This window comes from Lytechinus variegatus, chromosome 14 (assembly GCF_018143015.1).
Source record: "Lytechinus variegatus isolate NC3 chromosome 14, Lvar_3.0, whole genome shotgun sequence".
NCBI classification, from domain to species: Eukaryota; Metazoa; Echinodermata; class Echinoidea; order Temnopleuroida; family Toxopneustidae; genus Lytechinus; species Lytechinus variegatus.
In genome coordinates this window covers 33,512,236-33,526,389 of record NC_054753.1, presented here as the reverse complement: position 1 = coordinate 33,526,389, position 14,154 = coordinate 33,512,236, and the positions used below count along the sequence as shown (strand labels likewise).

General features: G+C 33.9%; 1 protein-coding gene across 1 annotated transcript; it reads right to left on the bottom strand.

Annotated features, from left to right (window-relative positions):
- Nucleotides 1–10,101: 10,101 nt before the first annotated feature.
- LOC121428064 (E3 ubiquitin-protein ligase TRIM71-like) lies at nt 10,102–13,934 on the bottom strand. Its single transcript, XM_041624639.1, has 2 exons — nt 13,302–13,934; nt 10,102–11,474 (listed from the first exon to the last, which is right to left on the bottom strand). Exons 1-2 carry the CDS (start codon nt 13,932–13,934, stop codon nt 10,212–10,214), a joined length of 1,896 nt encoding a protein of 631 aa, XP_041480573.1. The 3' UTR covers nt 10,102–10,211.
- Between the last annotated feature and the right edge of the window lie 220 nt (nt 13,935–14,154).

Genomic DNA, 14,154 nt, shown 5'->3' with positions numbered 1-14,154 from the left:
CCCCTTTCATCTGAAATGGTGATTCTTGATTTAAGTATAAAACAAGATATTTATTCTACAGTCACCATATTAAGAAATCATATATTTTTCTATATTTTCATACTGTAGAGTTGGTAATAAACGATGCTTATATACCATTCCCATTTATACAATATATAAGTCTACAATGGTCCCGTAACACAAAGGTTAGCGATGATCGCACGCTTGGTATTCATGATTAAATTGTACATTGTAGTCAATTCAATCAATCGTAGAGATATTCATCTAATATGGTTGTTAAGGTTCGTATAACAGGCCCCAGAAGTACATTTCAAACATGACGCCCATTTGCTTTTTTTTTATGTTGAACTAACTAGGCGAGATATCATAAATGTAATAGCCTATCGTCGTTGCATGCGTATTTTGTTCACTAGACTGAATAGGAACCAATCAGATTTGCTGTTTCAAATTTGTGTTACGGGGCCCTGACGTCACTGGTTATACATTCAAAATAAATTCATCTCATAGCTACGCATAGTCACTAATAGTTATGCAGTCATGGCATCAGAAAACATATATTATAAAATAATACAAACCTTACCGAAATTATAAATCTTTAAATTTGTAATAAATTTACTTTTGAAATACTCTTTCCCCTTGGATAAACAGAGTCGTTCTAAACATAGGCCATAACTATACACAAGATAATTTCAGAGACTAACCTCTGATAGAGCAGTAGCTCGATAACATGCATTTCTAAAATATAAATCATTTATAGATTGACTTCAAATTACAGTGAAATGTTATTAAAGGAAAACAACCACAAATCAACAAAGACTTGGTAAGGTGATACAATAGCTGTATGGTGATACTTTGGTCTCTAGAATTATTGCGTAAAAAGTTTTTTTAGAACGTTTTTTTTTATGAAGGGCTGTATTTATGATCCCAAAATCGGAATCGAACACAATTTTGTAGTTTGGCGCTTGTACTAAAAAAGTTAGTTGTTATTTTTTTGTTTTCTAGATCGATTTTTTTTTATAATTTTCTATCTTTACTTGATTAAATTTCCATTTTGAATTATGAAATAAGGCGTAGTGTAGTTTTGTTATTCTTTTTACACCAATTTGTTAGGTGCAAATTGGGAATGATTGCAGGAATGTTCTTTAAGAACTACTAAATGGGTGTCAAATACTAGGAGGTGGAGAGAGAACACCGGGCAATAAAAACATGAGTATATGAGTCGAATGGCAATCGTTTACTTGATCTGAAATTAAAGATATTGAAATCTATCTGTATGAATTTTCGCTCATAATTCTTAGATAACCTCTTCACCATAATATAAAGATAATGCAAGACTCGTAATTACACTTTACACTGTATTACAATTCATTTCTATATGCAATATCAAGTATACAATGAATGAGATAAAGTTTATATTTACACGCATGTATTGGCAAATGAATGTAGATTATCCATTCATATATCCACTTGTTCACTAATATACGAATTATTATCGCATTGCTTCCATTCGTTTTCAGAAGGACTTGTGACAAATTCAAGAAAGAAAAAATATATTCTCAGAAGAAAGGAAATCGAAATTGAATATTTTCAAGACTACTCTGAAACAATCCCTTTCAAAAATATAAGTTTTTATTGGCAAATATTCTTCTCTCCCCCAAAATAAATTGTTATCAGAGGTTGGTATTTTCCCTTTTTCGAAAATAAAATGCAAGAAACTTCTAGACGGTCCAAAGGAAGCAACTTATCTTTCAGTCATCCACGATAATTAACTGAATGCTATGCAAGTAGCGAACAGGCAATTACGATAAACATGGTAAGAAAATTTCGCATGATGTGAAAGAAAAATGGTCAAATACTTTAAATTGTAGTCTTTCTGCTTATTTTCCGTTTATGCCCCATATGGGCAATTCCATGGAAAATTTTCACTTTAGAGAAAAAATGAAGTTTCAGATTTCACTTAAGCAGTCAAATTTTCTTAAAAAGTAATCTATAAAGTACCAATTTCCAATAGAATAATCGCAATATTGAAAAAATTTTGTATTTTTTCCATCATCAAAAAAATAGAATAGTAAATTGCAAAATGTAAAAAATGTGGCTATTATTAAACAATTCATCTTTCCTGTCTCTACTAAAAGCAAACAAGGTCCCAGAGGTCTCTTTTAACTTTTGAATAGTTGATTAATGTTTAAATCAACAGAAAATCATTGTTAAATTTTATGCCATTCATCAATTTCAGAAAAATCTGTCATCAGATTTGTGTGATTTCTTTACCATTATCAGTGTCATGTCCGTTACGTTTTTCACTTTAAATTTTCATAGCTTACAGGAAATTTGTCTCAAGGTTCAGATTCTATGTTAGAATTAAACCCCCTACCATGTGTAGCAATCATTTTCCCTTACCACTTCTCATTTTCATAAAAATGGCGTAACGGACATGACAATTTTCGTAACGGACATGACGCCTTATATATGACAAATGGCAGCATTCACAAAAACAAAATATTAGGCTCAGTAACACAGACTGTGGTCAGTCTCAATTGCTTGAGGATAGCTGGATGTAATAACTCCTAGAATCTGCATGTCATTCAAGCAATTTTTAGAAGTTAGTGAATGATGAAAGTTCAGCTCTTGTTCTGGTATATTTTTCTGAGAAATAACGGTATGCCACATAATATTAGGAAAGATGCAGCTAGATCTGGCAACATACTTAGATCACAATCTGCATCATTTGTGTTTGAACAATACAATTGATTATCTTAGGTGTTTGCACTGACAGTTTGGAGCATGATAAAACTTCAACTTGTGAATTCATGAGATCATTGATGATACATGTATTGCTTCAAACTATCTGACTTTCACCAACCTCTACTTCTTCAGTGATGGCACGGGCTCACATTAAAAAGAACAAGTTTGTATTCAGAATCAGATATCTGTGTTACATGGTGTAGCTCTATGAATCCATGAACCTACAGTGGCACTTCTTTGCAATATCACAAAGCAAAGGGGCTGTGGAAGGAATGTGGCGCGATCAATAAATTATGTCATAGTATTTTGGTCAGCCATAATCACGATTTGAATGATGTATCTTCATTTGTACACAAGCAGCGCGGACAATGCAACGAAATTAGATACAGCCACATTTGTCAGCAAGTAAGATCGTAAGATTTAGAACATCCAAGATTTGATGAAAGGATGATTATACTCAGGATGATATTTAATTTGAATGGAAAATAATTTCAGAAGCAATTTACAAACATTCCGATTGCCTTTCAACTCATACATAATCGATGAAAGATTGGTTTCCAGGTAGTGTTATTAAATTTTAAAATACTTTTTGATGTCATTTTTTTTATCTTAAAACTGACATTAATACTACTACATATTTTTTATCATAAAATACATTTCATAATATGTTCATCTTGGATTTATACAGGTCTGGTACATTTGTTTTCTTCTCACAAAAAATGAGATTTGGTCTTCTCAGTGTGCCGTAGTGGTACGATAAACATTGTATTCTATATAAAAAAATACCATGTAGGCTATAGCTATTAAATTAATGATACCTGCCGATAATATCTACATATTTTTCTTAAGAATGTTAGCAAAGGTACTTTGCTGTTACATAATTACATTCATTATTCATATTTCTTTCATTTTGAAACTAAGAAGTGCTAATGAAGTTCACTTCGTAAGGGTGTCATGTCCGTTACGCTAGTGTATATTATCAAATAGTAAGCCATGAATAAAAAATAATCTTTACTATCAACTTTTTCTCTTTTAATTAGGTGTAGAGGATGGTAGTAACTGGAAAATACTCTCTATCTGTTGTTAACTGGTGTAAAAGAAATTTTTCTAAATATTTTTTGTTTTATAAATATTGTATGAAAAGCCCCCCTCTTAAATTGCAAAATAATGGGAGATATTACAGATTACCAGTTATGATGTGTGTCTCTAACCTCTAGCCTTAACATGTAAACAATTAGACTTGTACCATATCTTGTAATAAAATAATTATATTCGCTTACAAAAAGTGGACGAAACTGTCATGTCCGTTACGCTTCGTGTGTCATGTCCGTTACGCTACATTTTGAGCTATGAATACAGAATGCACTGCAAAACTGTTGTTAAACACCATTTTATGGATAGAGCATGATCTTAAGGTTAAATTAACACCAATGTCAGGTGCATGCAATCTAAGAATTCACAGGAATTTTGATAAGCAATTGGAGGTAAAAATGCTTTGTCCATTTCGTGTCATGTCCGTTACGCTCACAAAGAGTGCAATATCTCAACAACTGTTCAATGAAAAAATTTGAAATTTCATGTGTATGTAACTGATACTTCAATGTGTCTGATAAGCTCAGTAACAATTATCAAAAGACTGCTAATTCTACTGTATAAACCTTTGAATTACAAAAATTTGTCTGAAAGTCATGTCCGTTACGCTGGAATTGACCATGTGTAATTGTATAGTGAAATTCAGTAATCGCTTGTAATCAATTATGTAGTGATTTTCTTTAAAAATGTAATTATGCCTTTTTGCTAAGAAATATCGAAGTTTACAACTGTATGATTGTGTTAGCTCTTTATCTTTAATAAATTTACACTGTTTGGATATAAAAAAAAAGAAGTGACAATCACCATTGTCTTAGCTTGAAAACAAGGAATAGATTATTTTACTTCATACCATTCAACAATTGCATTCCTTGTAATCCTGTGTAACTACATTCTTGAAATTTTTACTTGACATCCCAACTGTATAAATACCAATGACTCTGTTAATAATTTTCAGGCTGAGGATGAGGTGCGACACCTCGAAACATGTTCCGTTTATTAAAATGTTATGTTCTATTCTTTATTTTTGTCTTCAATTTAGTATCGTGTCGTTCTTTTGGAAGATTATTTTCTGTTGTTTAAAGTACTTAGCGCACCCCACAGAGACCATTATGTGTGTCATTTATGTGAAACAAAAGTTTCAGTATAGTGACACAAGATGGCGCTAGACACCTAACCTCAAGCCAAACATCAAGCTTTTGACGCTATCAAAGCTTTTGATTATTATAAGTCTGCTCAATACTATAGTAGTCGGGTAGATTTTTTGCTGGAAGTTGTAGTATGGGGTATCTACTTTAAGAATCCCATGGGTGCCACTTGTGTACCCTTCGGCATTTTTTTTATTGACGTCCACTTGTTCTTACCGCTGTTCCTTCTCTTTGGAGAGGTTGGATGTCATGGTTTATCATTTGTCTCTATCCAGTGCTATCTTGCAGCATTTGTTTATCTTTCTGCCTGTCATCTATTCAATATTTCCAAGCCAGCTTTTTCCTTTACGTCCCCTTCCTTTTTGCCTTCAATTTTTCCATCCAAGTTTTTCTTTGACAAAGATTCATGTCTTCTAGTATGGCCATAATATGAGGGTTTGCGTTCTTTTATTGATAGTAATAGTTCTTTCCGTGTGAGATCCATTAGTTTCAGGACATCATCGTTTCACACTTTTCACTGGACATTTAAAAGGTCATTTAAGGTAATTAAAGGTCAAAGTACCTCATAAATGTAAGTAATACATATAATGTGGAACATATCATGTTTTAAATACAAACAAATTGGATATTGTGAATCTTGGCGAGGATGTACATATTAAGAATCTGACCGGTGCTACTTTAGCATTTTTAAAGGAATTTTATATTTATGACGTCATAAAGCACACCAGCTTTCTTATATTCATCTTACATATTTAGCGGAACAAACATATCATGTTTCATATCAAATTCAAAATAAAATCCACGTATGAATCACTATATAGGCCCCGGCAATTAAAACTTTTCCAGGGCAATTAAAGGTTATTTTAAGGTTTTAAAAACTCAAACTGGGCGACAAATGTAACTGATGTAACATTATAATGTGGAATATCTTATGTTTGGTTGAAGGTATGTATATTAAGGATGTGACGGGTTCTACCGCCTAACCCTTTGGCAATTTCCATTTAATGACGTTACGAACGACGCCCACTTTAAGCCTACAAGTAATTATGACAGAATGTGACACCTTATAAAATGACTTTTACAACACAAATTCATATTTTTAGACAAGTATCCAATTAGACAAATTTGACATTTTACATCATCCTAATTCATTGTTCTCTGATTCATCTTCCAGACTGGTTTCCCCCTCTTCAGTCTCAACTGCACGTTCTCGATTCACGATAAGTGGCAAATGCTTAGTACGTGGCCCCGATTTAAATCCACATGGAACAAGTTCTGATAAAATTCCTTTGGAGTACAGGAGGGCCCTCCTAACTTATACTTCTCATCCATGTAGGCAAGTTGCACAGGAGTCATTCTGATCAGTCACTCTCCAGATAAAGAAGGAATAATCATGCTCTTTTGCTGACTTGTCAGTTGGGGATAGGCTCATGATCTTTGAAGCATCTTTCTTCATGCTACATCTAAATAATGTAAAGTAGTGCTAAGTAGTTTTAGAAAGATTTTGTTAAGATTGTGTTAAGTTAAGATGAAAAGTATAAATATTACACCTTTAATGATCCATTCAACACCTCCTACATCGGACTCTATAGATTAAAGATCTTATTCGAGCAGCAAGTTTAGAGAGGAAAACTTTCCCTTGCCAAATTGATACAATGTGGTATCACAACCTGATAGGAAATTATCTGTGCAAAGCTAACTTTTTTTGCTACAAACTTCAATGCCATACCTGTATTGTCTATTTCTTTTCCATCAGTATGCAAAAGAAACCCAAAATGAGAACACTAGTAGAACAGAAATGTCAGTGTCGTCAGAGAAAAAAATATGCTTCTTCTGCTATTACATCTTCAGAAGATAGCTGATAGTACCTGGAGCAGGACATTTGGCCTACCCGTACTTGTTCATGACATAGTGGTTGTTCCAAACTTCCTTGTCGATACAAGTCAGTGTCACCCTGTTCTATAACTTTTAAGGATTAATGCAGTTGCTGGTCGGCGAATCATATATTTCATAATTCATACTGCAAGTGTGAATCGAAGTAACACAGTTCTGGCACAGGCATGTAGTTGAGATTGTTAGTGAAGGGGAATCCTATGAGCATCAGGTCGAAGAGGTATGGTACAGAGCGCAGTTGTGAGAAGACTATATCAGGACATGGTGTAAAATGCTAAATTGGTGTAGATTATTTGGAATCACCTGAAATGATTTGATACAAAATGATGATATTAAATGTTTTGTGTAAAGTCCTGATAAACTCACGCGATCATCAACCTTTCATGCGTGTAAATGACCTAAAGGTCACCTTTACATGTGCTTCATTTTTTCTAACCTTTAAATTTACATTCCATTTTCCATAAGGTTCAATTTAATACCAAACATATGTTTATTTTGTACACTAGATAGGTCATAATTAAGAGGTTGACCTATGTAAAAAGGATGGTGTGCATGGTTTATAACGTCAAAAAATGACGTTGCCCAAGGTTGCCAAAGTAGCCTTCGTCAAATTCTTAATCCGCACATCCTCAATATAACTTTCAGCCAAAAATAGACCTAATTAAATAATGCCCATCTTGTTAGTATATCCAAACATGATACATTCTACATTGTTGCATTACTTACATTAACCCAATTTGACCTTTATAGCCTTAAATGACCTTTAATAGTCCTGGACACGTTATAAATGCGTAGCGATTCATTTGAGGATCCTATGCCGGTGGATTTCATTTTGCATTTTATTTTATATGATTTCAAACATATGTTTATTCCGTTTAATAGAAAAGTCATATTGAAGACGAATATAACTTAGAGCTGATGTGGTTCTATGACGTCAGAAATTTTTTTTCTCAAGATTCCAAAATAGCATCCATCGGATTCTTATAATGCACACTCTCAAACTTAACCTTTGCAAAAATGCGTATAATACCAACTTGTTTGTATTAAAAGCATGATAATAATAATAATAATAATAATAATAATAGCGGCATATTTACCCAGGGTAGCCACTTCAGTTCCGAAAACTGTTCTCCCAGCGGGCCCTGATATGATATGTTTCGCATTATGTCTTACATACATTTGTAAGGCAATTTGACCTTTTATGAACTTAAATGACATGTAATTGACCTGCGCGTTATTAAAATGTCCAGTAATCATATATTTGCATTTCGATTTTGCATTAGCTTTAATTGAAACCAAACATGACATGTTAATTCTGTAAAATATGAAAATCACAATTAAGAGGTATGTGAAAATTTGGGCGTGGCTTATGACGTCAATAAAACAAAACGCCCAAGGGTGCCCAGGTGGCACTCCTCAGATTCTTGGAGTAGACACCCTATACTATAACTTCCAGCAAAAAAATGCAGTCATACCCAACTTCACGGTTATGTTGGGGTTCTACTTGACTACAATGCTAGAGCGAAAACAAAATCTTAGCTATGGTGATACGGAAACCTTTGAGTGCCATCGATGAAGAGATGTCTTATCTTGCCATATCGGCTTCATACCCTTTTCATGTCGACATGTTAACTTTGTAAGTTGACACAGTGACATATTGCCAAGTCGACTTCAAAGAATTGTCATGTCGTCATGGCAGCATATACCATCTTACAAAGTGGACCTATTAAGACTCTTTATCGGCATGACACTTTCTAGTTGATTTAACAAGATATCTGATGTCGCCATGACTACGACTCGTCTGCACATCCTACGTCACCATGTAGACTTACAAAGTTAATAAGTCGACATAATAAGGCTGTTACTTGGCAAGATGCAATATATTGCTATCTCATCTGGTATCTACCTATAATAACAAAATTCCTAAAAAAATTTGTTCCAAGCGGATGAGATTGATGTAGCGGGCCGGACCTTAACAAAGGTGTTGAGTACAACATGCTTGATTTTAAATCTCGATTATTTTGGAAATCCTTGACACAAGTCTAGGTTAGCATAATCCACATCCCATAAGCAGGAGTAAATGGACAATCGCACACAGAGTAGAAACTGGCCCTTTTGTGAAAGCTTTAAAAACATAAAAAGGAAGGAAAAGGTGGATTTAGATAACAAAACACTCTTAAAACAACTCATTCAAATTGACTAGACCAGTAGTCAGCTGGGTGCAACTGATATGTCGAGTCACACATCTGAGTTATATTTTAGTCAGAAATATGTATGTTCTAGTAAAATACTACTAGGAAATGATAAAATATGAATAGAATAACAGTTACAGTCAGCTGACCCTCTTAAGTAGTAATTGTTGACTGATTTGTTTGTATAGAGTGTACTTTTTGTGGGTTTATAAAATCAGATCAATATACAAATCTACTTAAAAATTAATGTTAAACGGATTTAAGTGTTTAGAAATATTAATTTTACAGATATTAATCAGTCAGCCTATTGATAATATATTTCCAGGCTATAAAGTTGGTACAAATCAATATTGCTGCCACTTCAACTACTTAACTACTATCCTACTACTGTACTACCTTTTTTCCTTATACTTTATCAAAATGGGCATGAATAAGTGAATGAAACAATTAGGGAAAATATAGTATTTCTTATAAATGATTTGCGGCTTTATCGATTGTAATTGCGATATTGGATTTAAGTAACACAAAAATCATTATTTTACAGAATGGTGGAAGTATATCAGCAGAAGAGATTTCTCTTTAGTTTAATGCTGTAACGTTGGCATTATGATAAATCTATCTGTATGAATTTTCTCTAAAATAATTCATAGAAAGCCTCTCATGATATAAAGATAATGTAAGATTTGTAATTATACTTTGCATCGTATTAAATTCATTTCTATATGCAATATCTTGTATGCAATAAATGAGATAAAGTTAATATTTACACGCACATTTATATATTGACAAATTAATATTCATATTTCCACCTGTTCACTAATACTCAAATGACAATTGCTTTTATTCTTTTCACAGTGACTTATGACAAATTCAAGGAAGAATTTAAAAAACAAAAATTTTATTCTTCAGATGTAAACACTATTAGTAGTAAGGAAATCAAAATAGTATATTTTCAAGACTTCTCTGAAACAATATCTTTAAAAAATATATATTTTTCACCAGCAAATATTTCATTTTTCAAATAAATTATATCACATGGTAAGTAATATACATGTAGTATTGAATATCGACACGTGTTAGAGTAAATTTGTAGCAGGATGAAAGCACGTCAGTTTCAATACTACATGGTGTGATATAACGTGGATTACAGTGATACCTTGATGAAATATAACTTCTTGTAACAAGCAAAGGCGAGCATGTCTGGGGAGAGGGAAACCAAGTTACACAAATTGAAACCCAATGTCATATGAAGTACTTTGAACTCAACTCTTTCCTTCAGATTCAAACCATCAAGATCATAGAGTCTGAACACGACATTATTATTCTTCATATCAACACTCGCTACATACACCCTGTCCTGCTCATCCACGGCAGCATACAGGAAGACATCCCGTGGAGCTTGTAGAGACTCACCAGCATTCCCATCCCTGTCATAGACCGTCACCACGCTTGGAACGTCCCAACATGAACTCGTGACAATCAAACCCGTCCTGGTAGTAGATGCCTGGCACGTATCGTGCTCTGTTTGAACAGTATGTTTAAGAGTGGATCCTGTCGGGTCATAGATATAGACTTGTTTTCCATAGTTAGTAATGATGATTTCATCTGATGGACTTCTGTTAACTCTGAGAAAATTTCCATTGTCTCTCACGTGGATTGTTGCTTTCCTGGAGCCAAGGGGAGAGTAGATGTAGGCGTCTGTAGTACCAGTGGACACGCATAACGCCCCGTCCCGTTGCAAAACCAGATCATAACATTCCATGTCACTTATGGGTATGTTTTTATACAGCTGTTTTCCACCATTTGAATCAATGGTATCAATACCTCGTGCATTACTCCCATACACGATAACGACAGTGCTATTGGAGTGCCTTGTCATACCGAACATCACTCCCCGTAGATCAACACAATGAATAACTTCCATCTTGGGATCTGATCCTGAGATGCTCCCGAGGTCAAGGCGAGTATCATCTGCTGGTTTGAATCTCTTCTCCTGTGCTTTCTTCGTAATTGCTGACGCAGAAGTGTGATCGGTAGCCTCCTTCAGCATGGAATCTAGTTCCTCACAGAGCAAGATATTAGCAGATAGAGTGTCTGTCTTAAGATGACCCAGTCTGCCATTATCTACCAAAGTAATTGAACTACAAATACTCTTGATCCTCTGTCGATCTTTTGACTTCAAGACGTTGAGGTCGTCATCAAAACTACGTTCTAAGGCATTTATTTGCTCGGTGAGATTTCGAAGATTTTCTTCCAGCTCCTTGGCCTTGATGCTGTAGGCTTGCCTGACATCATTTAGTAGTGTCTGTACTGCAGTGTGTACCTCATGACGTTGTATTTCTATGTTCTGAATGTTCTTCTCCAGCTCTGCTTTCTTGTCGGCACATCGCTGAGCAAGGTCTGTCACCTACGAATTGAAAGTGTTAAGTAAAAACAACGAGTTAGATCTGGAAATATCGCATAAAGGTGGAATTAATAAATACTAATACTATAAAACAAAGATAAATCATATAGAATGACATACGACATTCCGAATAAGCTTGAAGAGACAGAACATAATTATAATTACAAAATTGTATGTCACATTGAAACAATAACGATGATAATTATCAGTGTAGTTCAACATAAATAATAAAGAAACGAATTAAATGTAACAACATTTAAATACAGATTATAGCATTACACAATACTATGGATCATTGTCAATCTGTATTCAATACCATCTATTATTATTGATATTTATATTTTATCAATCAATATTTCTATATTCTCATTTTCTATGTCATTATTATAACTATTATTATTCATGTTATTACTATTATCATTTATATCATCATCATCATCATAATCATTATTATTATTATCATTATTCTATAATTATCAATATTACCTTTTTGTTTTTACTGTTAATGTTCTTAATATCTTATGTATAAAAATATTGTGATAATTATTATCGTCATCACCATCATAAGCATTATAAAAACTGGTGTGACCATTGTTGTTTTCATCATCGACATCAATGATCGCCCTCGGGGCCGCGGAACGGTTTTCAAAGTGAGGGCTGACCATGCAAAAAATTACAATCATATGGTCATGTTTACGTTTTTGTACACGGTTTTGGAAAAAAAAAGTGGAAGGCTGTAGCCCCCAGCCCACCCCCTGTTTTCGCGGCCCCTGCTTAAAATGTTGGGCAACATACTGTCCACTGTTTTGGGTAATGTATGTTCATAAAAAAATATGTACATGTATATATTCTGGGCAATTATTATCCAATTAAGAACAACTTATTTTTACCCGATTATTAGTTTACCCACTTTCGACAGATTTTAAACAAATGGTATTGTTGATAGTATGTTGCCAAGTGATGGTTAAAAATTGATCCTAAAATTTTAAGAGTGTACGCTTTCGAAATAGCTTTTCTTATACAAGCTGTTTAACCTTACATTAATTCTTTAAAGGACAAGTCCACCCCAACAAAAACTTCAATTGAATAAAAAGAGAAAAATTCAACAAGCTTAACACTGAAAATTTCATCAAAATCGGATGTAAAATGAGAAAGTTATGGCATTTTAAAGTTTCGCTTTATTTCACAAAACAGTTATTTGCACATCTCGGTCCGTATGCAAATGAGGAACTGATGACATCACTCACTCACTATTTCTTTTTTATAATATGAAATATGATTTTTTTTTCTCTCGTCATTGTCATGTGAAATGAAGTTTCATTCCTCCCTGAACACGTGGAATTCCATTATTTTAACATTTTGTGCTTCAGGCAAGGAGGTCCTAATCGTCAAATTCGTGAAAATTGAAATATTGTATAATTCAAACAATCAAAAACAAAATAAATAGTGAATGACATCATCGAATCTCTCATTTGGATGTAACTGGCTCGTTCATATAACTACTTTGTTAAACATAAGTGAAACACTGAAATGTCATAACTTTCTTATTATATCCGATTTTGATGAAATTTTCAGCATTGTGCTTGTCTGATATTTCTCTATTGATTCAAATCATCATTTTTTCTGAGGTTGACTTGACCTTTAAATAGACTTTAAAGTGCATGTTTAGACTCTTAAACAGCAAAGTTTGATTTTTAATATTTGATTCTCAATAAAAATTACGTCTGGTTGTTTAAACTTCTAAACAACTCCTGTAAAGTTCATATAGTGAACAGCGTTATATAGATTTTAAACAGCGTTTTTTACTGTGATAATTATGAATAAATTTACCTTCTGTCGCAATTCCTGCTCAAAGTCAACCTGGTTCTTGATTTCATGAGCTTTATGACCAACAAGTACGCACTTGTGACAGATGTAGACCTTACAATCCTCACAAAACATATCCTTGTTCTCTGGTTTGTGGATGGAACACTTCTGGAATAAATGACCAATGCTGACCTTCCCTTCGATGACATCATCCATGGATACAATCTCATGATCTTCAAAGACTGACAGATATTGATGACAATGCAAACATTTATCACATATGTAGTTATTACAGGTTCTGCAGAATGAGACAGCATCTCCTTGAAGCTTGCAACCAGAACATTTTTGTCGCATTTCGAGGACAGCGTTCATCCCACCACACTTGATGTGGTAATCGTCTACGCATCCGTGGATGGAGACATTGAGGCGGAGATCATCGACACGGTTGGCGGACAACTTTGTGATCTCCCTGCAGAGAGGACAGACCATGTGATCAAGGTCCTGGTGGGTTAGATCGTATATCTTGAGGCATCGCCTACAAAATGTGTGTCCACATGAAGTTAAGATTGTCGCCTCGACAAATATATCAAGACATAATGGACATATCAGGTTCGGTGAAGAGCTTGAAGCTTTCTCTGATTCACACTTCTCAGCCATCGCTAAATCAATTTACAAACACGAGATCTAAATTTCAACAACTTACACCCAATGTGTCTATCAGTATTGATGCATTGAAACGTCGATTAAGTTTGGGGTACAACGTATACCTGAATACAAATTCAACTACAAGAGTAAAACATACCCATTTTGAACACCCTATAACAAATAAAATTTGGTATTCCCAGCTACCTTTGAACTTGAATGCGTTATTTATTTA